General features: G+C 43.5%; 1 protein-coding gene and 1 long non-coding RNA gene across 2 annotated transcripts in view; one reads left to right on the top strand and one right to left on the bottom strand.

Moving 5' to 3' along the window:
- The first annotated feature begins 430 nt into the window (after positions 1–430).
- The window catches only part of ESPL1 (extra spindle pole bodies like 1, separase), a 41,091-nt gene continuing 13,613 nt past the window's right edge, over positions 431–27,908 (top strand). The window contains exons 1-19 of the mRNA XM_076068151.1: positions 431–639; positions 2,031–3,191; positions 3,586–3,699; positions 4,563–4,683; positions 5,897–6,042; positions 6,449–6,642; positions 7,784–8,029; positions 8,926–9,079; positions 11,433–11,574; positions 11,932–12,071; positions 12,591–12,725; positions 13,231–13,350; positions 15,129–15,300; positions 16,952–17,098; positions 17,781–17,937; positions 22,643–22,752; positions 23,265–24,896; positions 25,445–25,609; positions 26,779–27,028. Of these exons, the coding sequence (XP_075924266.1) occupies positions 568–639; positions 2,031–3,191; positions 3,586–3,699; positions 4,563–4,683; positions 5,897–6,042; positions 6,449–6,642; positions 7,784–8,029; positions 8,926–9,079; positions 11,433–11,574; positions 11,932–12,071; positions 12,591–12,725; positions 13,231–13,350; positions 15,129–15,300; positions 16,952–17,098; positions 17,781–17,937; positions 22,643–22,752; positions 23,265–24,896; positions 25,445–25,609; positions 26,779–27,028 (5,378 nt within the window). The 5' untranslated portion in view covers positions 431–567. The remainder of the gene's footprint in view (positions 640–2,030; positions 3,192–3,585; positions 3,700–4,562; positions 4,684–5,896; positions 6,043–6,448; positions 6,643–7,783; positions 8,030–8,925; positions 9,080–11,432; positions 11,575–11,931; positions 12,072–12,590; positions 12,726–13,230; positions 13,351–15,128; positions 15,301–16,951; positions 17,099–17,780; positions 17,938–22,642; positions 22,753–23,264; positions 24,897–25,444; positions 25,610–26,778; positions 27,029–27,908) is intronic.
- On the bottom strand, positions 24,810–26,978 carry LOC142925171 (uncharacterized). Its single transcript, XR_012942252.1, has 2 exons — positions 26,865–26,978; positions 24,810–25,623 (listed from the first exon to the last, which is right to left on the bottom strand). It is a non-coding gene; the product is annotated as an uncharacterized LOC142925171 (long non-coding RNA).

Genomic DNA, 27,908 nt, shown 5'->3' with positions numbered 1-27,908 from the left:
CCTCGGGCGACGTCATCGCGCACGGCGTGACGTCACCGCGCGGAGCAACGCTTCGCCTTGGGCGACGTCATCGCGCATGGCGTGACGTCACCGCGCGGAGCAACGGTTCGCCTCGGGTAACGTCATCGCGCACTGCGTGACGTCAACGCGCGGAGCAACGGTTCGCCTCGGGCGACGTTATCGCGCACGGCATGACGTCACCGCGCGGAGCAACGGTTCGCCTTGGGCGACGTCATCGCGCATGGCGTGACGTCACCGCGCGGAGCAACGGTTCGCCTCGGGCGACGTCATCGCGCACGGCGTGACGTCACCGCGCAGAGCGACGGTTCGCCTCGGGCGACGTCATCGCGCACGGCGTGACGTCACCGCGCGGCGGGAGACGTCATCGCGCACGGCAACCGCCGCGACGGCGTGACGTCAGCGCGCTGCCGCTCGGCCGTTGGTCACGTGGCATCGGGCGGAAGAATTCAAAAACTTTCTCGGCGGAGGCTTCCTCCTCCTCCTTGTCGTCGTCGTCTCTCCACCCGCGGCCTTTCGTCGCCTCCGCTTTCTTTTTTTACAGACAAAATGAGCATCGTGGACGAGTTAAAACGCGCGCGGAGCGAGGCGGAGCTCAGGGCCTTCCTCAAGAACTTCGAGGTTGGTGAGCGCGGTTCCAAGAAACAAAAACGCAATCCGAGAGCTCGCGGGGTTCACGGTTTGCGTCTTTGTGCAGTCGACATCGATGCTCCAACATGCGCAAAGTCTACAGTGCCGTATATCTCTTTATTATTAAGTGTTCCCTCACAGGGTAGTAGCATTGGCGAATGTGTCGAGATTGTTGTACTTGTTAATGTGTTTTTTTTTAACTATTCTTAGCTCTTTCGGTAAAGTCACGTTGAAGGGAAACAATAAAACAATAAAAATTCTCACGACGTTTCATTAACGGTGACGATTCTATTTAGGTGTAGATTGGTTTTTGTGTCCGGTCCTTTAGAGGCATAAATTTTTACAGAAAAAAATTGTACTTGGGAGTCTCATTAGCAGAGTGTGCCATGTTACAAGACGCCTATTAAAGTTTACGAGTTTGCCTGCTTAAGCAAATACTGTTTCAAAACATTGATACAGAAGGCCCAGGGGCTTTATATAGGCCATTATTTTATTTTCATTTAGCCGAACAGACCCTTGTCTTATTATCTACATTCCACCGTGATGATGAAAAATACATTTGGTTACATTTTGTTGATTTGGTTGGTTAATTTATCATACAAATGCATATGGTTCACCCATTTATATTTTAAAGGCAACGTACACAAGATACAGACATCTTGCAGATTGAAAGTTGTGTTCATCACCAATATTCTGAAGCAGAAGATTAGTGTTGGATACAGCCAATTCTTAAAGTATTGAGAGTACATTTTTTTGATTCCGAGATTGTGTTGTCTTGGTGAGATCTGGGACTGTTTTTGCTGCTGTTTACCGCCTTTTCCAAGCTTGAGAATTGATGCAATTTTAACTTGTGTACTTTATTTTATTTAAGGAGCGCCACGGTGGTTGAGATGTTTATCTCCCTCGCCTGGTATCCAGGACTTGGGGGTTCGATCCCTACCATGGGCGCCTGTATATTTGGAGTTTTCATGTTCTCCCCGTGGTCGCCTGGATTGTTTTTATCCGGGTCCTCTGGTTTTTACCTCCACGTTTAGAAACATGCGTTTAGACTTTAGATTATTTAGCTGCTATAAATGTCAATGGTAAGTCACTTTGTTGAGCTATCATTTGTGGCCAGGTCGCTTTTGAAAAGTAAGTTAATACCGCAGTGGGCTTTGTCTGCGAGGATGGATATGGTTTAGTTTTATTTGTATGTGTTTGATTTGTTTACCTTTCTTCTACTTTGAGAATAGGTTTTTCCCCTTCTTTGCACTCCTATTTGTTTTTTTTTGTATTGTTGCAACCTTCTTACCCGCCCGATTTGATGTCTGTTAAAAATAGTTGGATAACTCATCAGATTCCTCCAGGATAAATAAAGATTCTGATTTCGTTTCATTCTCCAGGGAAGCCTGCGTCCGTCCTTGAAGAGCACCGCTACGTCGGCGAGTACAGCTATCAAGACAGGAGATGTGTGCGACTCCGTTCTGCGAGAATGTCTCCATCATCTGGCCGATTGCAGCCACTCTGAAAAAAACCTTGCCTTGATTTCCTGTGTGGCTGAGCAAGCCTTTAAAGGTTTCAAGGTCCTAAGTCCAAAGAAGGACGTTCCGCTATATTTGGAGAAAATCCTCCTGAACCTTATTCAGAAATTGCGTAACTGTGGCCTGCACTCAAGCCTTGTGCTTTTCTCTGATCACATATTCAGCTCCCTGATGAGGTGGCGGGAGGTCTGTGTGCAAGACCATGCACTCTTGAAGGACTATGACCTCATCGCCAGATACAGCTATGACTTATTGGCAAGGGTTGCAACACAGATTGCACAGCAGGACCCCAGCAAAGTAGAGCCGTCCCACTGCCAGGCAGTCCTGCTCATGCGACTCAGAGCCGTGAAGTTTCTTGTTCTCATTGAGGGGCTGGGTAGGAAGAATGCCGGCTCGGGCGAGCCTCTCTCGGGCTTCTGCAGTCAGAGCATGAATGCAGCCCTGCGCTACAAGAGGGACAGAGCCAAGCTGACAGCGCTTGACCTGCGCTTCCTAAGCGACAAGTACTACTCACCCCTGATGTCCCTGTTGACTGATGTGTTTGCGCAGGACACAGAGCAGTACAAACGCTTGCTGTTTGATTTGTTACTGCAGCAGTGCAAGCTGATCTGTGTCTCGAGCATCACTGCGGCTGAGGATGGCAGTGTAGCGTCTGAAGTAATGAGCATAATGAAACAGCACTTCATATCGAGTGGGCCCTCTGGCCAAGACACTTGGTGTCTGCCTGCAAAGCTTTGTTCATTGGCCCTTGACATGTGGAAGTCATTTCTGATGCCTGACTTTCAGTCTGTTACTTCAGATGTATTTGGCCAGTTGGCCAGGCAACTGCAGGGTGTTGCCTCGACGGCAAAGGCATTTTCTGAGATTGTGGATAGCTGTGGTGTTGTGATGACCACCTTGGAAAGTGTGATTTGTGCCAAGGAAGGGCATGCATTTGGGAAGTTGTTTGATTGGAGTACCATTTTCCACTTTCATGACTTAATGGAGGAATTCGTCAAAGTGATTGAAGTACAAAACAAAAGGGTGAGTACTACACACATTTGCAGTGTTATATGAAAGCATCATACATGTAATTATCTTGTCCATGTAATTTCTATAATCTGACTATGTGCCAGAGAGTAAGGTTGGACTCCTTGCAGTCAAATGTTACTATCCGGCTAAAATTACATCAGGTGCCACTGCAATATCTAGATCATGTTAATTTGATTTAACTGTTAACTGCTGAAGCAAATGCTTGATTATAATGAGGATATGGGGATTTAAATGTAAATATTATCTCTGGCTTACATCAATAACTTATCACTAAATGTGTTTGATGAAATGTATACTGTACAGATGCTACATTTTTAAGTTACAATGTTTTGCATCAAATATTACAAAGAGTCCATTAAATGGGAAAATAATATTATTTCTACAGCTTTTAAAACAGGATGGCGTGCAGCAGAAGAAACTACAGCAGAAGGTGCACAGCACCCTTATGCTGTTCATCACACTCGTGGAAAAGCAGCTTCCCCACTTGCTCTCCATTGAGGTGTGTTTTTATGCTCACTTTGACATGCTCAAAGTGAAATTAACACATGACCTTAAGAGCTTTTTCCATAAACCCAAGGGAGTGTTAATTTTATCGAGGTACTTACATTGAATGTGCTGGTTGGCCAAATGGCAGTAAGGTTATAGTGCAAAGCTCGCATTTAGAAGGTTGCAAGTTTAAATCTCGGTTCGAGATTTGAGGACGAAAACTAGTACTCTTGCGGAATATAAACTCTGGTAATCCTATTTATGGGGAGCCGCTCACTGCTATGAACCTTGCAACCAAAGTTTGATTCATGGCCACAGTTCACATTAGTAATATCTTAACCTTTCCTGGCTACCCCTCCTCCCCACCTTCACCAGCCCACACTGACCAGCATAATGAACACTGGTCAAATAACTCCCATGACCTATACAATTGGAGAAGGTTTTCATCCAGAATTGGATTGACAAATTTTAGTACTGTCCTATGGATATACTTACCCCTGCCATAAGTATGTGGCCTTTTAGTTTGTTTAACATGTAGGCTTTTGCGTCCAATATCATCCATAATAGAGGTTTTTGTAAATATATATCGTTAAAAACCCGCCACGACACAGCCATCTAGCAAGGTTGTCACGTAAGCAGAACATTCCAATTCGTCACTAGTACAGCACACTGGTGTGTTGGAGAGCCAAGCCGCAACATTTACAAACTGAGTGACGTTTCGCCAGTAATTACATGATGAAGCTAGTTGTAATTACTGTAAATAAAAGCGATTAATGGTTCAAGAGGATGAAAGAAAGTGGATAGGAACGATGGAATGGGCAACATTCTCATTAGTGGCATGTGGGTGACATATACCTTGCCATATCTCCTCGACAGGTGGATGCAGCAGGTGATGGTGTGGAGAGGCTGGTGAATTTGTTGGAAGCTACGCTGGAAAAGATTGAGATGAACCTCTCTGTGCTGGAGGCACTTGGACAAGATACCTCATGCACCACTGGTGAGACCTTGTTTTATTCCAGGTGTTTTATGCAAAGCAATCTGTATATTTTAGCATCGAAATGAAATATTGCCCTTGCTTCGGCATGTATGTTGAACCTCTTTTGCACCGTGCGTAGCCAACCGTACTTATTGGAGGTGCATATTGCACATATATTATTTTAAATCTAAATGCAACCCCAAAAAACGAAACTTATTTTGTTGATACGATACTAACTAGTCTGTCCCATGTCCAGCTGAAGTTTAAAGCTTTGTTGATCAGAAAAAAAACTTCAGAATTCCGTATAAGTACACAATTATTAGATGGATAATATACAGTTGTAACTTCCTATACAAGTGTAGTGGCCTTATTGACGTCGGAGACTGTTCATTGGAGGCAACACTTATTTATTACAGACGCTTCAATTACAGTGGTGAATCTGATACTTGAAGAGGTAACGGCCTCTTCACCCGTACTCTATAGAGGGAATGTTCCCCGAGCTTTAGCCCACGCTAGCTCCCTGGTTCCCTCTATCCTGGTCCTCTCTCAGGAGGCTATCTGACCTGGCCCAGCTTCGGCGCAGGTCCCGATCACCAGCCACATGAGTCTGGCCCTCAAAAGGACATCGGGCCTCGCGGCTCTGGTCTCGCACCCTGGCGTGTTTTGCCTGTCCCTCAAAAGGACATCGGGCCAAAGGAGTTCCAGGGTCTAGCTAGTCGATCTTCTTTCTTAACTGGCTCTTCATCTTGCTTCAGTCAAACTGCCTCTCAGCTCTCTGGGTCCCACCTTTTATACAGTCCCTCACTGAGGGGTGGGGCTGGGAGGGATCACAGCATCCCCCACAGTCCCCCAGGGTGGTGGCTGTAGCGGACGGGTTTGTGGCCACCGCTCTACAACCACGTGTCACCCTGCCGTAACACCTCTACACAAGTAAATATATGAACAGAATACTTTTTTTTTGTATTTAACATGTCACATGCATGGCACGTCTCGACTCATTGCAAGTTTGATAATTATCTAGAACATCATGTTAGAATGTATATTGACACCAGTGAATGCAATAATTCCTTAATTAACACCAAAATTCAACCGTCCAATAACTTTTGCGTGTACCCAAGCGAGCATATGAATACAGTCGTATCAACAATACACATAAATGGACTACTTGAAGATCGACAAATATAGACCTTTTTGTGAGTTATGTAATTGTGCAATGACTGGTATGGTATTATAGGTGCGGCGGTGGGAGCCTATCAACTATCCCGCACGTTCTTAAAGCAAGACCTGTCATCCGAGACTGTGGCCCTGGCCACGGCCGCCTACCGTCTCATGGAAAGGGCCCTCAACTTGTCCACACAGCCCAATACTCTCACTGGAAAGGTAGGTGCCTGCTTCTGTGAAAGCCGCTTTTTGTTTCCGTATTTCTCTGAATGGAGTTTTTATTTGAGTGGGTGAGGAAACAATACTCGTGCATATATCGTCAATTCTAGATTTGAGGTTTTCGTGACTGCAAGGATCCATACTCTTTGTTTCTGTCGGTAAAAATAAAATAAAACAAAAGTGAAAACAACTAAATTAATTAAATCATTTTGGTTTTATTTTATAAAAAATTTACTTACGTGACTTTACCGAAAGAACCAAAGAGCATATATCGTCAATTAGAAGTACAATTGCATTATGGAAGATCGCCATCAACAATGCACTGAGAATAGTAAATAATAATGATAATGATGTACCTGTCGTTTCCTAATGATGATGCTTATATGAATGCCGTGTGCCAATCCAGTTTGTTGCATTTGCAAGTCTACTAGTGGAGGTGTACAGCAGGGCGAGACGTTTTGAGGATGCCATGGCAACAGTGGCTCGCAGCTGCTGGCTCCTCGTGGGTGACCTGCACGCCTGCCTGCCGGCCCTCGTCAGCCTCTGGGTGCAAGTGAAGGCCGATGCTGTGGGTGCTGGCCAGGCGACTATCAAATTGAGGTGAGTGGTCATCAGTGATGGGTACGTAATAAAGTTCAACGTCCCATAGCCAACTTTTACATATCCACCCTGACCAATTAACCGTTTGGTGCAGTATTTGTTTGTGGTGTGCCATATTTTATAGATGATCAAATATCCAACCTTTTTGCATGCCCTCTTGTGCCTCAATCCCCATCGAAACTGATATGCGACATTGTACTGAAATAATAATTTGGCATGTAGCGATGCATCGCTTAATATTAATTAAGGCGTTACAGCTAAGATAAAGGATTTATCATGTAATGCACTTTAAAACTCTCTCTAATGGACCGAACAGGAACACGTTTTTTGAGCACTGTGTAGTGAGTACTTAAACCTGGCGATTTGGTTCTAACTCCATTGTGACCAAATATATGCACCTTGTATGGTTATGTGATGTTAGCGTTTCATAAGAACATTTTCAAGTTTGAAAGCAACTTAACAAACTGTTTGTCATTGCGTTGTGCTTGAAATTATCTTCGTTTTCATTTTGTTAGTAGCTTAGTGTTATGGTTGGGGTCTATTATGGTTCGGGTCTATTAATAATCTGATGGTGAGAACACAACAGTGGGACACATTCTAAAGGGTCGATAGTTTGATTCCTGCAGCAGCCTTGTAATTACCAAAGTGTGCTTTTTGCTGCAAAATAGGTGTTAAAATCCTTAAACACCATTCACATGAGCAGTGGTATGTATGATAGGTTGGAATTAACAACATTGTGGAAATATCTTGGATTTTCGTGACTGCAGGAATTCATATTCTTTGGGTCTTTCGGTAAAGTCACATAGATATGTTCAAAGAAAATAAAAAAACTAGAATGTTTCGATTGCAACACAAGCGGTCGTCATCCTGATGATGACCGCTTGTATGCTGCGATTTCTTTGAATATCCACTTTTTGTTATTTTCTTTGAACCTATCTACGTGACTTTACCAAAAGATCAAAATAATATTCTGGAAATAATTACACTAGTGTGTCAAAAATTAATGCTCCAACAATTGATCTTTTTGCTTATGAGTATTAATGTCCTGTTAGTAGATTACAACAATTAATAATTTTAGTCCATTATTATTTCACAATCTTACATGCGTTGGCTACGGTCTAATGCCGCTCCGCTGTGTCAGGACTCTGCGGGAGGCCCTCTCGGATTACGAGGTCGGAACGGACGAGCTGCTAGTTTTGCTGGACGAGGAACTGCGGCAATACAAGGCGCAGCATGTGGACGCAACCCAGGAGCGCTACAATGTCATCTGCGACCTGCTTGAGCTGTGTCCCGAGGAGGAAATCGACCGCGGCTTGGACAGGAGCCTGCACCTGATTCGGCTTGCAGAGTTCTTATGCTATAATGACGCCATCGGGCAGGCAGAGTGGTGAGCACCGCAACTGTATTCAGTGTCTTAATGTAAAGTGGGCACATCTTTATTATCCGAATGTCGGCCTTTTCATTCGAACACTTGGGTACCAATGTTTGCTTGTGCTTTCCCCTGTGAAATTGCGGGAATGGGCATTGCGATTTAAAGGAAGACAATTCAAAGTACATATAGCTCTTGGCTTGTAGCTACATCCTTGGGCTCTTCGTTTCACATTGTCAGACTAGTTAGAAGTGTCATGAATGAAAAAATACTTGAACGTGTTACACTCCTTATGGAACTCTTGTGATATCACGTGATGTTTCTGTGATGCCACTCCTATGTATATTTAATGTCAGTATCTCGTGTATACTGGATGAATATCACCTTAAATTTGTCCAGATGAGTTAGCAAGGACATTATCTCAATTGATGTGTTGTGGATATTTTCATTGACTCCATTGAGTTTTCATGGAAGGTATGCTCTAGTCGGTGCATCTGCAATCGTATGCTGCAGTTTCTCTGACTATCTTCTGAATGTAGTGTGGGTGAATCTCCCATGATAAGTGCAGATTCAATTTCAGTTGACAAATCGCATTGAATATCAGTAGCAATGCAAATATGTCAATGAGGTTATGTAATTGGAGCCTTATGATAGAGTACCTGAACGCTATTTTAAAAACCTCATCATTGATTGATCTTCTCACTTGTGTGAGACAGCGAAGAAACACAGCCCAAGTATGCATATTCCTTAAATATACATTCCAACATGCATTTATGATTGACACATGCGTTTTCTTTGGACCTATTCAGTGGTAATGTGCTCAGTCAGGTCTAGAGAACTTGAGGTGACATTGCAGAATGCAGCCTGTTAAGGCCGGTGTTGAATGCCACCTCTAATACGGGCGCCTGTCTCAGCTCGGCACTGGACTGCGCCCAGGAGGCAGTGCGGCTGCTGGACTCCATCACTGTGGAGTGGTGGCCGTCATCGGAGAAGGAGCGCTACACGGACATTAAGGCCACCGCCAACCTGTGGCTCTTCATCTGCACGCTGGAGGCCACTGCCAAGAAGGTGCATACTCGAAACCAACTGCATATGGAGAGAATGTGTTGATTGGTATTTGGTGGGGTGTGTGCATGTTTGTCTTTTTGTAAAGTGGGGAATGGTAGTGTAGTGATCAGTGCACTGGGCTACGAACCTCATTTCCCAAGTTCGATTCCGGCTCATGGCCAACACTAATAATGAATATCTGAACCAGTCCTGGGTCCCCTCGGTTGACTCGATCTCAAATGAATACCCAGTGTTGGCCACCCATCTCCTCGTATGCTGTACTGGCCTTTGTTAGGAGCTCGTTAACAGCACTTACTCCAACAGTATATTTAAGGCAATAACGGGGGATCTTTGTCTTTTATGTGTATTCTACTAGCAACTGGTAATAGACATTGCCCCCTTTCCATTGACTTTAATATCATTACAAAAATGTATCTAAGAAATTGAGATTTTGAACATAGCATGTTATATTTTGATTCAGCACCCTGCAGGACCTCCATATTCAACCATTCATAGGCCGACATGAAAAGCGTAAACGTTCATAATTTTTACTCCTAAATTATGGGGAGCCCAATTGAGAAATGTGTGTTTTGGATCTTAGCAGATCTCAGCACAAGATCTGCTATATTTGTGCCAAATATAGACTTTGTGCTTTGTGGTAATTTAGATTTTTTTTTTGGCGGGGGGAGGGTGTGTTATATTTGGCAGGCCATTCAAACACTTTATTTTACATATGTAGGGAGTTCAACTGAGTCGCAGACGTACTCTTTGGAGGCAACACATTTATTGATACCAACACCAAGGGGTAACTGTCCCTTCACCAGATAACAACCTATGGTGGTGGACCACCAGGTTAACTATACTAATTACACCGTAACTTGCTACATGACCACCAGGCTAACTACACTAATTACACTGGGAGTAGCTACAACAGACAGGACCCCAGCTTGGGTCCAGGTCCACATGTTGGTGACTCTTCTTGGACGTACAACGTAGACTCTTCAGGATAACCACAGCAGCCGGTCCCTCTTGGGGACCCGGCTTATATCTTCCTTGGTGTGGCTGGCTCCGCCCTTAGCCACGACCACCTTCGAGAGCCCTCGAGCAGGATCTCGGCCCTGACACGTGACCACCCTTCGCCCCCACTTGGGGGCCCTGTGTAGACTTTACCGGTCACGTGTCCTTCGGGGTCAACCAGAGTGCCATGGCCCTTAGTAACCCCATTCCCATGGCCGTCACTCTCACACCCTATCTTGTAGGGGTCGGCACTGCACGCAGAGCGTGGTGCCATCCAGCACTGCCAGTCGGTGCGCACCGAGCCCCTCTAGGGCCGGTACTGCACCCACATACACGTGGTGCCCGCGATGTCAATACATCGCACGCCGTGCCTCTCTAGGGCCAGCATTACACAGTGACATCCGCGATGTCACTACACATTTGAAAATATGCAAATTGGGGTTCAGCACCTTTCACAATCCTCAATATACATATTTGTCTCGACCTATGTTTAAAAAATTGAAAATAGAAAGTAATTTCCTTCCCTTTTTGCGTACCCAAAATAGAATTGAAAAAACCTTTCAATTTTCAGTAAAAATAATATACTCGACTATATCAAATAGCAGCTTTATAGACCTTATCGACCCTTCAAGAAATTTGTAATTTGTCACTTGCTCACAACAGGCTATGTATCATTCGTTTCATTAATTTGCAATGGTGTTTTAATGTTGCTTTTTATTAGTACAGTTGGCTACATATGGAGTGAAAGATGTTCAACATACATAATTATTGTATATTGCTAAGTTATAATTTCATCTTGGGATTTGCTTTTAGAGGGCAGTAAAGTCCATGTGATATTCAAAAGCAAGGCCATTGTGTGGTGGAGTTGGGATCCATATATCCAATATAAAATATTTTGAAGTGGTGAACATGAAAATAAAGTCTCAATTTAATATCTGGTAAAGTGTCACTGATTACAACATTTAACTCTGTTGGAAAGGTGAAAACTCGTTAAGAATGATTTGGACCATCATCTGTCTGGCATCAATAGAATGAGTACTAATTTATGGAAAATGAGCAGTGGTCACCCTTTGTATAAAATATTCATGAAAATAAAGTGAGTACTGGCAAAAAGGGTCCCATAGATACAATTTCATGGACATGTTGAATTTCCAACACTGGCTGGCACAAGGTCACAAGCTAGCTTAAGTAATACATATGCTTACTTCAGAAGGAAACACTGACTGTACTGTTACTTGACTTGTGGTGGATGGACATCCCTGTGAATGAGTGCATTTTTGGCGAACTGTCCATCACAAATACTGTAAAATTCAGCGCTGTTGCATTGAGCCTTCACCCTGAGCCATTTGTCGTGTAGGCCACGGAGAGAGAAGAGCGTCTCGTGCGTGTTGCGGACCCGGTGCTCGAGGTGAGCGTCAATGACTTGGATGTGGAAGACAAGCATGGCGAGGACCCAGGCCTACACTGCCACATGCTCTTCAACATCGCCTCTGACAAGCGTGAGTACCTTCATGCTGTCGGCCCACTCTGCTGAGTTGTTTCTGGATTAGCAGTCTGGTTGAGGGGAGGGCTCCGGATTCTAAAGTTGTGTATTCTAATTTTAGTGAGTTGACTTGGCTCAGCATCTGTTTGTCTATAAAATGTGTGCTATTTTATCACCACCACTTAGTGGAATCAACAGTGAATATGTTTAGAAGTTGCTTGTTTCCTACTCTAGGAATGTTAATTATTCACACTGGCTCGGGACTGCAATTGGAGTAGAGCACGGTCTATCGCAAGAGAGGGCAAGGAGACACTTCTCTACAGTTTAACCGGATTCACAAGAGGGGGCGCCTGTGATTGTGTGCGATCTCCAGAGGCTTGTACCCCACTGGATCGGGCCTTAGAGCTGTGGCAGAACTTACTGGGGGGCTCCACCCTCCCAGCCCTTAACAACAGCCAACAGACCCTGCTTAACATCCGCATGATGACCGAGCTGTACCGCCTCATTGACAAGGTATCGCACGCCACTCTTTGCAGATTCATCCCAAGACATGGTTACCAGCAAAAGACTATCCTCACACTTGCCCAATAGGCTAGCTTGCTTAGTCAATGTTTCGATTCTTGTAAACAAGTGGTAATTTCTTCTGGGAGTTACTAAGTTGCACTAATCTGCTGTAGAGTGGTTTGTTAAAAGCCATTTAGCATCACTGTCTGCACAAGTATAACATCGTGTCTCAAAGGCGTAGCCTATATTCTTTGTTTGAAAGTAACGTAGTGTGTACCACTTGACACAATTCATATACTATCTATGAACGATAACAGATTGCCCTTGGAAAATAAGCTGTGAATCTCGGTTGGCTTACTCGTATTAAAAAAATTGAAGAATAATCAAAGAAAAATGTCAGATTTTTTGGCCATGCAGTTGCTAGAAAATGTTTGGCAGGCCAAATAATGATACTCTCTTCATACAAAGGTAATCACAAATACATTTGACTATGCTGTTTACATGTGGGTGGATCTCTCATCTTAACAGCCACTACAAGCACTCAAGAGCTGCCTGCTGCAACAACAACTGAGTGGCTGGTTGGAAGATTGGCCTGGGAACATAATGGCCGGTTGTCTGGCTGCACGCCTCCTTCTTAACTTGGACTGCCCACAGCATGCACAGGTGCTTATATTTTGTATAGCACCTTACCAACACGTTGATCCATGCTTTTATGGATGTTTATTCCAAACTGCCAATCATTTATAAAATAGTCAATTATATTTTTATGAAGCATCCACACACTTCAGTCAGTGAAATATTCTTTGGTTAAGTAAAATGAAAAGTAATCAGGTATTTTTTTTATCTTTGTCATTTCTTATTTTAGCAAAAAATTTAGAATAAAAATGTTAATAAAATTTCAACATATAATAAGATTGATTCATTACATTTCACAGCTTCGATTATCATGGTTGGCTACGTACGGTGCGAAAGAACTTCAATACATACACTATTATACAATTTTTTTTATAAATGTTCTTTTCACAGGTGATTAAACTTGAGCTTATTTTCATATCATCCAAATTATAAATAAACACTCCTTTATATATCTTCCTCCACACAATGATTGTTGAACTAACATATGAAGTTGTTTAACGTAAAGGAAAACCTGTTTTCTTTTTATTTTCAGGTGTTTGTGGATGAAGTTGAGTCGAGAATGGAATCAATTTCCAAACCAGATGATAAATTGTCTGTACTGGAGAAGAATGTCAAATTAACCAAGAGCCAGTTCCTCTATGCCATGGGACAGGTATGCTGTGTGACTCAGATACTCAGAGTGATCTCTTTAATCTGATCATAGGAGCCATGTCATTGAGAAACTCTTGAGTTTGATTTTTAGAATGAGCAAAGTTATCTTAATATAGGAAAACTTCATCTTTTTTTCTAAGAGACCATTCTAGTGGAATTTTATTTTTGTACTTAAAGCTATGGATACAGACGTACATTTAAATGAATGGAAATTTGCATAGGCAAATAACTTCCACATTTCTTATAATGTAATCATGTCATAGGTCATTGGATGCTGTTAATGATTGATATTTGGCAATAGACAAAGTTGATAAATTTCAGCTGAGTATTGCCATTTCATGTTTTTGAAGAGGCTAGATACAATGGGATTTGATGTTTATATTATACCATTGTGATTGAAATTATTTTAGCTGTTACTCAATTAAGAGGTCTGCAAAGTTGGGCTCAAGATAAATTATACAAATAAGTCCTATACAACAATTTAGCTAAACAGTCAGACAAGTCTAGAGAGCGACAACTGTATAACAATAGATTATACATACGTAGGACCGTTAATGAAGGCAGACCAAAATTAACTTCAATTGGAGGTGGATGAAAGTGGGTGGGGATTTTTTTTGAAAAGTTGAGTTTAATAATGAAAACAACATACGAATGCACCTAAGGAAGAACGTTTTCAGTTGGTGCATATTACCAGCTATGACACATGATCAGAAACATAGATATTGAGAAAGAAAATTAAACAAACTGAAAAATAAACCTGGAGAGATGCATGCTTGGACTTGCGTTGTGAGATAGAGAAAACATGCACGGGGAAATCTAAAGAAATTAGAGCCATGATTTAAAAAGTAAGTGGACATAGGCAGGGTGTGCCGCTAGATGAGATGATGGCTGTACTCGAGACTAGTAATGGAGTGGCAGCCAAAGGATGAAATAAACCCAATATGACATGACATTTTCGAGGTGGAGTAATTAAATATGTTTATATGTAGGTGCTAGATGGATTTTAACATTTCAGAAACATTTGAGATGGCAGTAGCTTGGGGGATTGATCGTGGCTGATGATGATGCATCATTTAAACGTAACAATGTTTTCAATTTAAAAAAATCCCTCACTGGTGAGGTTCATGCGTTCTTCCTGAGATGAACGCTAAATAAATCTCACATGAAGCCTTGGTGCATATGATCAGGCAGGCTAGCCAGCGGAGAATGTGTAGACTTTGCAAGTAGTGTTGAAGAGGAGCATGTCTTGACTAGATTATCGTATTTGTTGGTGCCAAAAAATAAACCACATTATAATTGAGCCTTCCATTGGGGTTCTCGTGAATGAGATACAAAGCTCCAAGGAAATATCTTGCTAAAATATATTCAATACTTTGAGTAAATTGGAAATCCACTAATAGTGCATATCCTCTATTGCATTAATGCGTACTGGTATGCTTATTAGTGTGCTTGCTTGCATGCGTTTTTACCTTGTGTGCATTTCGTGGATTGGTATGGATGATGTGAGCTCACTGCACGTAAATATTTGCAACGCAGGTAAAATGCGTGTCCATGCATACCAGTGGCAATTTGTAACAGGATTTGGCTTTCGCTTGCAATAGATTGACTTGTCCTAAAATTTATATCTGGTGTATTACATTTACGCAGCACTTGGGAGCTATAAAATTCGATGGTTGGGTGTGAGACTAACCTTGCTGCCTATAATAGTTTATCTCCAAAAACACTTGCCCAGCAGATTGCAAGGCTAAACAGTATATACCTATGTGTGTCAATGTGCAGGTAGAGATGGGATTCTTGCTGCTGTTGGAGATCCTGGAGGATCCCAACATCTGGAGACCATCTCGTATCTGGTACCTTCTGAGATCACGAACCTATACCGTGGCCTCCCTCTACACAAACCTTCCTGGCAACCAGCTTGCTCAATCTGAGAGGGAGCGTCTGCCACAGCTTGGTGAATGCTTAAGCCCCTGACACTGCGTGAAGTCTGGTCTTGCTGTAGTTAAGTTACACAACAACTGGCTCTGAACATTTGATCGATGGCTGATTACACTGGTCTGCAGCCAAAATGCTTCTGAATGAGAATGAAAATTATGCTTAAAATTGTTGCTTGACTTGGGAATGGTGGAGGATAAGTGAGTTATAAAGGGAAGGGATCTCAATTTAATCCAGAAATAACGAAAATACATCTTTGACTGGATCTATGAATATATATAGTGTGTTATACGGAGGCACACACTGGAGTTGGAGGCAACACGTTTATTTAACGACCCAACAGGTCTAACTACATAAACGTACACTGGTTCTACATCTAGGTGATAACTACACAGTTAACTAGACCACAACGGGGTAACTACATAACCGGGTCAGTCAGTAACACAATGCCCGACTCATGATGCCGAGCGTAACATCGAAGACCGAGAACCGAGGATCGAAGTGACGTAGCACCGATGGGTTACATTCCAACAGAGCCCATAACCCTCTCGGGACTGCCCCTTTATACTCCTGAGCATGGCCTGGCTCCGCCCTTGGCCATGCCCCCTTCTAGATCCCACTAGAAGGCTCTGGCCCTTATCACCTGTCCCTCGAGCCAGGTGCCCTCTCGGGTTTACACAGAGTATAACGTCCTCACTTGCTCTCTCCGACCCTCACCAGAACTATGCCCCCTCGGGCCTGCTTCCATGCCATACTCACTCTGGTGCCAGAGAGAGACTCAAGATGTACATTTCCACTCTTGTCACTGACTGGCGCTAAACACCATTGTCACCCATATAAGTCACTACAAATACATCTATGATTAGGTTTGGACAGTACTTGCTTTGTGAGCAAAACAATGAATGATGCAATCTGAACCTGGTATTACATCATACATGATATGAATTGCATCATGTTATTCCTAGAAGTCATGGATGATGCATCATAACTAGGCTTGCATCCCTCTGCTGAACAAATTGCCCTATATCAGCTCTAGAAATCATAGTGTTGTGCTTTCTTATTTGTTAGTGTTTGATTTTGCAAAGGGACACATTTCTGTTTAGCCAAAGTGAGCAGAGATGCATCTTACTTGTGTGAACAAAGCAGACAACCAATGACAAAATAACATGTCATTCACATAACGATTCCACATTTCCCCTTTTATTAAAATAATTAAATAAATTTGGGTCTCTATTCAATCTAAATATTAATTTGCTTAATTAACCTAAAGGAAACTTGTATAAAAGGTGAATACATCCTACCTCTTATCTATTACACATACAATAGTGTTGATCTTTACTTGCAGCTTGTCGTTTTCAGTGTCAACGATTTAATAAAAAACATGTTACATGCATGATTTGATATGCGTATCAAGTGTGTAAGAATACATTATAATCAATGCATTTTAACATGACAACTCTTCTGCTGATAGTCTGTTGGACAAAAATCCAGCCAGGTTCAGTCTTAATACAAGTGTTGTGTTTTCTTTGGTGGCGATCCTTTTATCTGTCTTTATCTATCTAGCTGCACTATCATGTATACAATTTTGCGCAACATGGCATCGTTGGGCAGGTAGCTGTTTCTGAAAAATGCACATTATGTGACTTGGGAATGTGTCTTGCACATTGCAGATCTAAGGAGCCCACTGGTAGCAGTGAGTGTTGCCCACCGTTTGCTCACTGGCCTTATGCAAGCCATTCTGGGGCCCTCCTTCAACAATTCCCAGGGCTCCGACAAGCCCAGTGGCACTGCTACCACCAGCATTTTCATCGACCAGGGTGAGTGGTCGATAGCAGTGACGTGCTAATTGTGTGGCATCTTTATGGAACACCGTGACACTTTCGCACCTTCCTCACATAATTAACTGCCCTACCCCATTTGCTTTATGCACTATTTTGGTAAAAATTACAATGGTTCAAATATGACCACTGGGGAAAAAAGGCTATTCCTAGCTGTTTTTTCCTATGTAACATAGTATGATTCAAGGCTCTTATTATGAGACACATAATGATTAATTGCTTCCTTGATTTAAATTGTTTGTTATAATCATGATACATGCTTTTAACCAGGCTGTAAGAGTAGTCTTTAGTTTACAAACCTTGCAAATATGCAAGTTACGTGCTGTTATTACATTTAGGAATAAGTAATACAACAATAGGCAGAATTTACAAGGAATGCTGCAAATGAGGCATTAAACAATATTGTTTTTGGGACCCTGGATCATGACAATTCATTGAATTGCATGGGAGTGGGAGGGTGAATTGCCACATGCCTACCTATTAATGGGGAGAGCCATTGCTTGTTACTTAGTTTCCTTAGCCCAAGTCTCATGCCTTATTGTCTCATTGGGCCCTAATCTGGTTATAGAGAAATTGAGTTGGTGAATGAAGTCGTTCTTTTGAATCGTGGTCACTCAAAGATTTCCCCTGTGTGCATGCGCGTTCCACGTTCTCTCACCAGGGGATAACGTGCTACTCAAGTGGACGGTGCTCACGGAGCTACTGGACGTGTCGCGTCATCTAGTGTCACTGCAGGCCAAACGCGGTATTGTGCTGGAAGCCAAGAGCTTCTGCTTTGAAGCGCTCAAGCTGACCACCAAGCTACAGCTCACACGCAGGTTGTGTGCGCTTTTGTTTTGTGTCTGATGCCACATGGGACATTGGTGACCAGGTGACAGCCTCTGTGCAAGGCCACTTGTGAGACTCCCTATCTGGCTGGAATGGCTACTTCCTATGTTGCAGTTTCCTGGCAGTACAGTCATTGGGTTTATGTTTACATCTCCTCTCTGAACTGTCCTATGTTTTTTTTATTGGAATACATCTCTCCTTAATCTCTTAGATTATTAATGCATCTCCTCTATGCTGTCTTGTCAAGGGACCTCGTGCCTATGTTACCTATAAAAGGCATTCTTTGTCTGTCCGTCTGTCTGTCCATTTGTCTGTCTCTCCGTCTGTGTACGTGCGCTTACGAGGGATTTGGCTGTCTAACGGTGGGGTTCACATCGAAAAAAAATAGCCGGGTACCACGCCGTAAGCTTCGTGCTTGGTATAGGCTATTCTGTTTTCCCATTCGTCAACGTTAAAGTAGTTAAAGTAACAATTTAGTGATATTTCGCATTATTTATTTCCCACCACCGCTTAAGCTGCACGGGGTTGCCCCTGGCAACGCATGCGTGCACCGGTGGAGGGTGGGGAGGGATTTCTCCTTCGCGTTCAAAATACAAAAAAAATACACGCAATGCTGAGGTAAATTCATCAAAGTGTCATGTCCTCTTCTCTCCCCCCCCCCCACCCCAATGTGTGCACTTACTACTATAGGGTCGGTAGATACTAATTTTATAGCGCTTGGATAGTATTATTGTAGCGCGGGCAGGGGGATGGTGGGCGGGGGTAGCAGCCCAGCCCCCAGCCTTGGCCGGCTGGGCAATCTAGGCGAGGCTGGGGGCTCTGCACGGAACTAGGCCTGACCACGGCACTCTGTCAGGTGATTACTTTGTGCTATAGAGTCGATATATACTGCTACTAGCGGGAAGTACCCGGCATTGCCTGGGGGAAAATATATATTTGAAAACTTCTCAACTTAAAAACATAACATATACAAATGAAAATAAAATTTTGATCATTACCTCATTAATTAAAAATGAAATAAAACCCAACGCGCAGTGGAAAAAAAAAACTTACGCTCGCGCGCCAAGATTCAATTCTTTAAATCGCGCAAAGGAATCGAAGGTTGTAGATTTCTTTAGAATCGGCCTATTCCCGTTTAATCGATACCAAAAACGCTCACCAGATATCGATTCTCGCCAGTCCTGTATGCGGGTTGACGCCACACACTTCATAGTCATTTCCCCCCCCCCCCAAAATACAAAAGTCTATTTTTATACTTTTTGCATGGTGTACAGTCTGGAAAGTACCCACATGGCAAATTTCAAGTTTGTTGCATGTCGGGAAGTATGCTAAACATTTCGAACAGACACACATTCACAAATTTCCCTTTTATATATAGATAGATAGAAGATAAGATAGTCAGCATGTACTACTGTAGTGAAAGCAGGTACCACCACAGTATGCACTGCTGTAGTGAAAGCAGGTGCCACCACACAGATGCACTGCTGTCATCATAGCAGGTACCACAATCAGTATGCACTGCTGTAGTGATAGTAGATACTGCTATAGAGTTGGTAGATCAGAATCAGAAAGGGTTTTATTCGCCATGTAAGTTCACACCGACACGGAATTTACTTTGGCAGGATGGTGCATACAGTCAACATATAGAAATCTAAAATCTTAAATAAGTTTTAAACAAGTCTTACTATAATAAGGGTTAAAAGTCTAACACCAAGGGGCTGAAGTATATAAAATAAAATAAATATCTAATATAAAATAGCTTTAAGATATAATTTTTAAATAAAAAATACAAAATACAGATACTGCTATATAGAGTTAGTAGATACTAAAACAGTCCGTATATATCACTACAGTCAGTAAATACTGCTACAGTCAGATACTACTATACAGTCAGTCGATACTACTACGGTCAGTAGTTACTAGAGTCAGCAGATACTACTATACAGTTAGTAGCTACTACAGGCTCAGTAGATACTACTGTACAGTCAGTGAATACTACTACGGTCAGTCGTTACTGCTACAGTCAGAAGATAGTACTATAGGGCCAGTAGTTACTACAGTCAGTAAATACTACTAAACAGTCAGTAGCTACTACCGTCTCAGTAGATACTACTGTACAGTCAGTAGATACAACTACAGAGTCAATAGATACTACTTAGTTGTATGTAGGGGATAAAGATATTTTGGGGGGGGGGGGTCGACAGTTTTCGGAAACCTTTCAGATCAACTATTTACCCCCCACTTTCTATACCTTTTTGGACTTGTGCAAGCCTCTTATAATTTTGTTGGTGGCGAAATGGACAAACGGCCCACCGGGCTTTCACAATACCCTAGTATCTGTGTATGTATATGTAAGGTTTTTAAGAGAAGTATTGAAATATATTTTTCGCCCAGGCAACGCCGGGTACTTCCCGCTAGTCTGTTAGAAATGTTTCTCTTATCTATGCCCCCATATCCATTCCTGTCAACTCACGTGTCATCTAAATACATGCATATTCACCATACATCTCTATCTTTAGATTTGAAGCTTTCGTGACTGCAAGGATTCATACGCTTTGGTTTTTTTTTCGGTAAAGTCACGTAGGTAGAATAAAAGTAAAATAATCTAATAATAAAACAACTAAATTATATCACGACGTTTCGGAGGCAACACAAGCTTCCGTCTTCAGGTGGAATAGTCACAGCAAGATAGCTGCATCAAGTGAGGAGCTCTGAGACACTCTAGCTTATATACAGGTTAAGGTGGGGGGAGGAGCCAGGCCGGGGATGAGGATGATGATGAGGTGCGGGGCTAAGTTAATCCGTCTTTTGTTATGCTGAGGGTTCGGGGGATGCGGTGGTTCACTGCAAGGGCAGTGAAATCAGATTTGAAACACGGCAGAACGAATTCTTCGGCCGTAGCTGATCATTGTCTCAACACAGCGGGTTCTCATGACATTGTTTTCTGCGATAGCTGCATCAAGTGAGGAGCTCTGAGACACTCGAGCTTATATACAGGTTAAGGTGGGGGGAGGAGCCAGGCCGGGGATGAGGATGATGATGAGGTGCGGGGCTAAGTTAATCCGTCTTTTGTTATGCTGAGGGTTCGGGGGATGCGGTGGTTCACTGCAAGGGCAGTGAAATCAGATTTGAAACACGGCAGAACGAATTCTTCGGCCGTAGCTGATCATTGTCTCAACACAGCGGGTTCTCATGACATTGTTTTCTCCGATACCAAAGTACTATGCAAACCTCCCGGATATTACCAAAGATTTGTCCATGAAGCCATCCAGATATACAAACATAGACACAACTTCAACCGAGAAGATGGTTTTAAATTAAGCAACCACTGGAAAGATGTCATAAACCAAGTCAAAACTTTATCTGCCTTATAAGTGCAGAGCCTTTTTTCCATTGCCCTCGTGCAGTGAACCACCGCATCCCCCGAACCCTTGGCATAACAAAATACGGATTAACTTAGCCCCGCACCTCATCATCATCATCCCTGGCCTGGCTCCTCTCCCCCCTTAACCTGTATATAAGCTCGAGTGTCTCAGAGCTCCTCACTTGATGCAGCTATCTTGCTGTGACTGTTCCACCTGAAGATGGAAGCTTGTGTTGCCTCCGAAACGTCGTGATTTAATATAGTTGTTTTATTATTATATTATTATATTTTTATTTCACCTACATGACTTTACCGAAAAAAACAGAGTATCTCTATCTTTCTTTTCTCTTCTCGTATCTCTTTGTATCTAACTTCTTATCCCACTGCACCTCTATCCCTTATGTATCGTAAATTCTCGGGCCATAGCTCATCAGTCCATGCTAAGAGCCATCGTAGGCCACAACTGTTCCCACTGACTGCCAATTGTATATTGGCTGAGGAAAAAAAAACTAGACAAATGTTTCAATAACATTGTCATGAAGTGAAAAACATATAGCAGGCAACGTCTCAGGCAATGACCCTTCTTTTTTGATGTGCTATGAAAAAATTCCGTTTCTCAAAATGGCGCCCATGAATATAAATATTTTCCCTTTTAGGGCAGTGTTATGCATGAATGTGTCTAGTTTTTGTTATTTATGCTCCAATGCAAATGCGGTATTACAAAAAAGTGACCCAGGGAACATCTGGTTGTTTCTGAAAAGTAGCAAAGATGTTCAGTAGGGGGCACTATCCTCTGTTCCACAGGTGAGCTAAAGCTGTAAGGGATACCCGTGAAATAGGATACCTGTATTGAGCTCTCTTGCACGTTTACGTTGCTGAAAATAAAACTGCTCTGGTGCCAACACGTGCAATGCGGAGGAAAACCTCACTGGATGTGAATGGTGTTGACCACACCTAAAAACCATTGAATTCAACAAGGTTGTAAATGGGACCTTGTTTTATTTTTATTAACGGTGGGGGTGGGTGGTTGTGTGTGCATGTGCGTGGAGCGGTGATATTGTGCTTATCACATTCTGCTACATACCTGACACTTGGGTTCAATTCCCTACCTACCATAGCTGATATCAGCGTCGAGTGATATCTAAACCGCTCCTGGGTCTTTCCGAGGGTGACTTGGACTTAAACGAGTACTGTATCTGTTATCGTGTGTTAACGTCAGCAGCAGCTGATTGCTGGCCACATGAGCCCCTCGCACTGTGCTCGCTAGCAGCACTTGCCCCAGCCGCCTGTGTCGGCTATGAGGTGGATCATTGTCTTTGTGCGAATTGCAGGTGTGCGGAGCTGCTGATTGTAAAGGCAAGCCTGGAAGTGCAGAGGGGTGAACTGGAGGAGAGCAAACATGAATTGAAGCAGCTGTCTTTTCTGCTTGAATCCTCCCAAGGTGAGCCATACTTACTCCTTTACTAAGAAAAATGAGACCAATAAAGATAAACAATTGCATAATGTTACAAATACAAATAATGTAAACACTGCACAGTTTCACAGTAAGGTATAATCTGTTTATCAACCAATAGTCCTTCCATTGCTCGTTGTTCTCATGTTTTTGTTTTTTTCTCTAACCAAGAGCTCATTTACGAATGCAAATACTACAGTAGAGATGTAGTATTTTTCTTGAAACAAACCTTGAGTTTCAGATGTACTTTATTAAACCAGAGTGGAGAACCCGGACAGCATGATAATGTAACTTTTTAAAACGGAGCACTCCTAAAACGCTTACAAGATTAATATGCATTATAAGCAGGAGCTTAAAATGGTTCCACAGGGTGTAAACCAATGAATGTTCAGTGAATTCCATAATGTGTGATTATGGTGAAAATGGATTATGGTGTGATTAATTTTTCCAGGTGTATTTAAAAAATTACAATTCAGCATGTCTGTTTTTCTGCTCTTAAGAGTTTGGGGCTACCAAGAAAGCAGGTGCTGATTTCAAGTTGAAGAAGCTCCGTGGCACAGCCAAAGCTGCAAGCAAACGCAGCCCAGTCGCAGAGGAAGAACAGGAGAAGGAGTCTGAAAACCAAAGTTTTATCAAGTCTGTTCCTCTGTCGCTGGTGCATGGGCGTGAGCCAAACATCACCGGGGCAGATGGGATAAGCAGCTCTCCTGGGCTGGCCAAGCAGAAGAGCCGGCTGCCACAGGTCCACAAGGCTCAGTGCGCCTGCACCAAATGCCGTGATGTGGTGCTGTCGCTCATCACTGCCGAGTGGTTCCTGACACAGAGCCGCATGGAGGATGCACTTCAGAACGACACCGTGAGCCGGCGCTTCCTGCTCGCTGCACTTCAGCAGGCTGCTGCCCTCAAGCAGCGCGGTGCTGCCATGCTGCACGAGATCCTTGCGGGGAGACCAGGTGGTTGGCCGCTGCTACTGAAAAACGCTGCTTTCCAGATGACACACGCTGTGGAAGCAGCGGCGCGACTGGAATTGGCGTTGAGGGGTCTGAAGGTCGGCTCGTTTGTCGGCGTGGCCGAGAACGTGCAGAAGGGCCTGCAGGTGTTCCAGTCGACTGATCTGGGGCTGGCGGATGCCCATGACATCAAGGCCAACTTGTTGATTGTCAAGGCCATCATGATGCTGTTGCAGCTCTCCCTCAAGCAGGACTGTAGTGTGGCAGAGCTCTTTCAAAGCTCTTGGGCTCTGAACACCATGATCACACCCTGTGAAGAGGAACCCGATTTACCATCGGTCAATAACACGGAAACTTCCACCTCTACTACCGTGGCTTCCACTGGCATTATGAAGCCACCCCCATCAGTGCAAAAAAAGAAACGGGAGTTTCCTCAGACGCCTAATTTTGGCTTCAAGACTCCGGCACGCAGCACAGCATCCAGATCGGCAATAAAACCCAGCCAGGGCTTCTTTGTGTTGGAGGATTCGAATTCGCCCATATGTCCTGTTCCCCCCTGCGTTAAGGCTCAAAAGAAGGTAAAGACACGTTTGAGGATTGTGACGTTTAGCGACAGTGACGAAGACTCTGAGCTGCCCAGACACCAGCAGGTGGCTGCATCTGATGGAGGAAGCAGCAGTGCTAAAGTCAAGGAGCCTTTCAGCATGTTTGTACCAAAGCCCAAAGTTCCAACTAAAGTCCCACCTTGCACAGTCAAACCAGCAAAGGATGAAAAACCAACAGCGAGAGCCCAACCGACAAAAGCAGCCTCTTCTGCGCATGACGGCAGTGCAACGTTGGTGAAGCTGGAAAAGGTGGGCAGAGGGCAGACGACACAGAGCCAGCCCAAAAAACAGCTGAAATCTGTGGAGACAACGGCAAAGGCAAAAGGCTCAGGGCGGATGGCATCGGCTGTCCAACAAGAGAAGCCTATGAATGACGCTGAAAGGAAGGTGCTCCGCAAGACCAAGCAGGCAGGCAGGGCCACGGTCGGAAGGGGCCACGATGCAGAGCGGGAAGAGTTGCGCCAAGGGGACACGGACGAAGTTTGGTTGGACCTGGATCAAAGCATAGAAGTCATTAGGGCACTGGATGAGGATTCACCACTTGATAAAAGAGTTACGCGCAAGGTCAAATCTAAAAGTAAGTATCGGAACAAAACTATTATGAAATTCATTAATTTATAAATGAACATTCTTATGAGGTCTAAGCAGTGTGAAATTATACCAAGGCAAGTCATTGATCAAACGCTCATGAAACTGGTCCAGTAGTATTACAGTAGTCGTCGGATTCAGGGGAAATTATAAAGGGAATATGCAATGAAAAATACAAAACTGTATCTCTTGTAGTTATGTAAGTTCTATTCAAATTAATCAATGGATTGCCAAAAACTTGGTGCGAGAAGCCAAAGGAAAAACAATATTTGTAAATATGCTAATCTAATTTTGCTTTGGCAGCTAACCATCATTCTTCTGACAGTTATCCATCTGAAATATGCTAATATATTGCCATGGCAATGACCTGAAGAGTTCCCTACTGATATAATTAAATAGTTACAAACGCACATTGGAAAATCTTACATAATCCAAAGTACATATCCACAAGGAAGAACAATTAATTGTTTTTGTTATTGAATTTTTAGATCGCGATTCAGGCGATTACCTCGCTTACAAATTTACGATGATTTCCAGTCGCAGAAACGAAGGTGGCAAAGGTTTCCAGAGCACGGAAGACACAGGACAGGGAGATGGAGGTGGTGCGGCGACAGGTCCCCACCGAGCCAGACGAATACACCGCCCCAGAGCGGTCGGTGCAAGCGCCGGCCCCACTGCATGTCACGAGGCTGAACACCAACGGTAAGTCTCCGAACCTGAGTGAGAGTGCACCAGCGATGCATGCATTTGTTTCGGAGGCTTGGAGAAAACGTTGGTTGAATAAGTAGGGGTGAGAATAAATATGTGCACGAGACATCCATGAGGTTCCTAATAAAATCAGAATATAATGCAGATGTTTAACCTCCCTGCGCTTATTTGATTGCTATTTCTTTCGTATGTTTGAGTTTTCTATTGGAACATTTGTGTCCTCTGACTTGATGAAGACTTGGCCAAATTTGCGAAGCAGAATCCTTAAAATAAACATGTGATGTCCAGTCACATCAGTGTACAGTTAGCATGTTGCGAAACATTGATCAAGGAGCATTCTTACACTTGTGATACATCCATCAAAGCAGGAATGTAATTTACCATTTCTTATTAATATTTTGTAAACGATTAGATCATGGAAACATTGAAGGTTCATGGAGATCTTGTTGCCATTATTGACTTCACATTCACCACAATAGCCAAATACTTTTTTAAAATTAAACCATGACCCTGAATTATGACACTTTAATTGTTGCAAACCTAAAACTTGGTGACTGATCAGCAGCGGATAATTTTCAAATTCACTTATTTCCTTTGCTGCCAGTATGAGACAACATTGTTAAGCAACATTTTGCCAATTTCTCGGCAATAGTATACACGTAAAATGTTTGTTACATTTATCACATTTTACTGTTTCTGTGACTATAGTTTCTTAAAAGCGTATCAACGTGCTCTCGCTTGTCTTTAAATAAAGTACACGATTGAATGAAAGTTACATTTCTGAATACCTTGGATGCATTTTCCCCTGACCTTCCTCCCCTGACCCCCACCTCCGCTGCACGTCACGCTGCTCGGCACGTGTGTGACGGGCGCGTGTGTGTATCTGACAGGCACGTGTGTGTATCTGACGGGCACGTGTGTGTATCTGACGGGCACGTGTGTGTATCTGACGGGCACGTGTGTGTATCTGACGGGCACGTGTGTGTATCTGACGGGCACGTGTGTGATGGGCACGTGTGTGTATCTGACAGGCACGTGTGTGTATCTGATAGGCACGTGTGTGTATCTGACAGGCACGTGTGTGTATCTGACGGGCACGTGTGTGAATCTGACGGGCACGTGTGTATCTGACGGGCACGTGTGCGTGTGACGGGCACGTGCAGATGGCAGCCTGTCCCTGGAGGCGGCGCGGGACGTGCTGCTGGCCGCGCTCGAGTGCATATCACACAACCCGTCGGGCGCGTCCTACCGCGTGCTCGCCCAGCTGCTGGCTCTCCACGCCGGCGATGGCCTCCGGCTGGGAGACGGGCACAGCGAGAAGGGCGCTGGCCTCGACACCGCATGGCTGCACAATGAGGGCCTTTCTGTCACCCTGCGCCACCAAATGATCGCCAATGTCACTCGCAAGATCAGGTTAGCTGGCTCATGTCTGGCATGTGCCCCAGTTTCCTCACCCACAATTGATTCTAATTTAAATGTAATGATAGCTTCATCACCGTCATGAGGCCTCCTTTGCCAGTACCAAAATTTAATAATAGGGTTTTTCTCCTTTTTTTTCTGGCGACAAAACTGAAACCTTTTGCAAGGAATTATGTTTACATTAACCACAATACTTGCAGTCAGAATGCAAACAAAAATCAACACTGATAATTTATGCATTGTCCTTGAAACTGATTGGTCCACACCAGAGACAGCTTTCCTTAGAGCCTAGTCTCATACGGTGTTCGACTAAATGACGCCTTTTGGCGTCATCTGGTGTGGACCAATCAGTTTCAAGGACAATGCACAAACTATCAGTGTTGTTTTTTGTTTGCATTCTGACTGCAAGTATTGTGGTTGATGTAAACATGATTTCTTGCAAAAAGGTTTTAGTTTGGTTGCCTGAAAAAAGGGGAAAAACCCTTTTATTAGCTTCATCACCATCATGAATTGTATTTATTTAAAAATTACTACTAATACGGTTATATAATTCTAGATTTAAAGCTTTCGTGACTGCTAGGATCCATACTCTTTGGTTCTATTGGGTAAAGTCACGTAGGTGAAAATAAAATAACAAAAATCACGACGTTTCGGCCACAACACAAGCGGCCTTCATCAGGTGAAGGGACGAGACTGTCTGGAGGACAGCGCTGGAGTGGAAGAAGCCACGCTTAGATCAGCGCTGTCCTCCAGACAGTCTCGTCCCTTCACCTGATGAAGGCCGCTTGTGTTGTGGCCGAAACGTCGTGATTTTTGTAATTTTATTTTCACCTACGTGACTTTACCCCATAGAACCAAAGAGTACGGTTATATA

Source organism: Petromyzon marinus, chromosome 19 (genome assembly GCF_048934315.1).
Source record: "Petromyzon marinus isolate PM22_M1 ecotype Great Lakes invasive population chromosome 19, UKy_Petmar_22M1.pri1.0, whole genome shotgun sequence".
Lineage (NCBI taxonomy): Eukaryota > Metazoa > Chordata > Hyperoartia > Petromyzontiformes > Petromyzontidae > Petromyzon > Petromyzon marinus.
The sequence above is the reverse complement of the archived record's forward strand: the minus strand, read 5'-3'. Positions and strand labels throughout refer to the sequence as shown.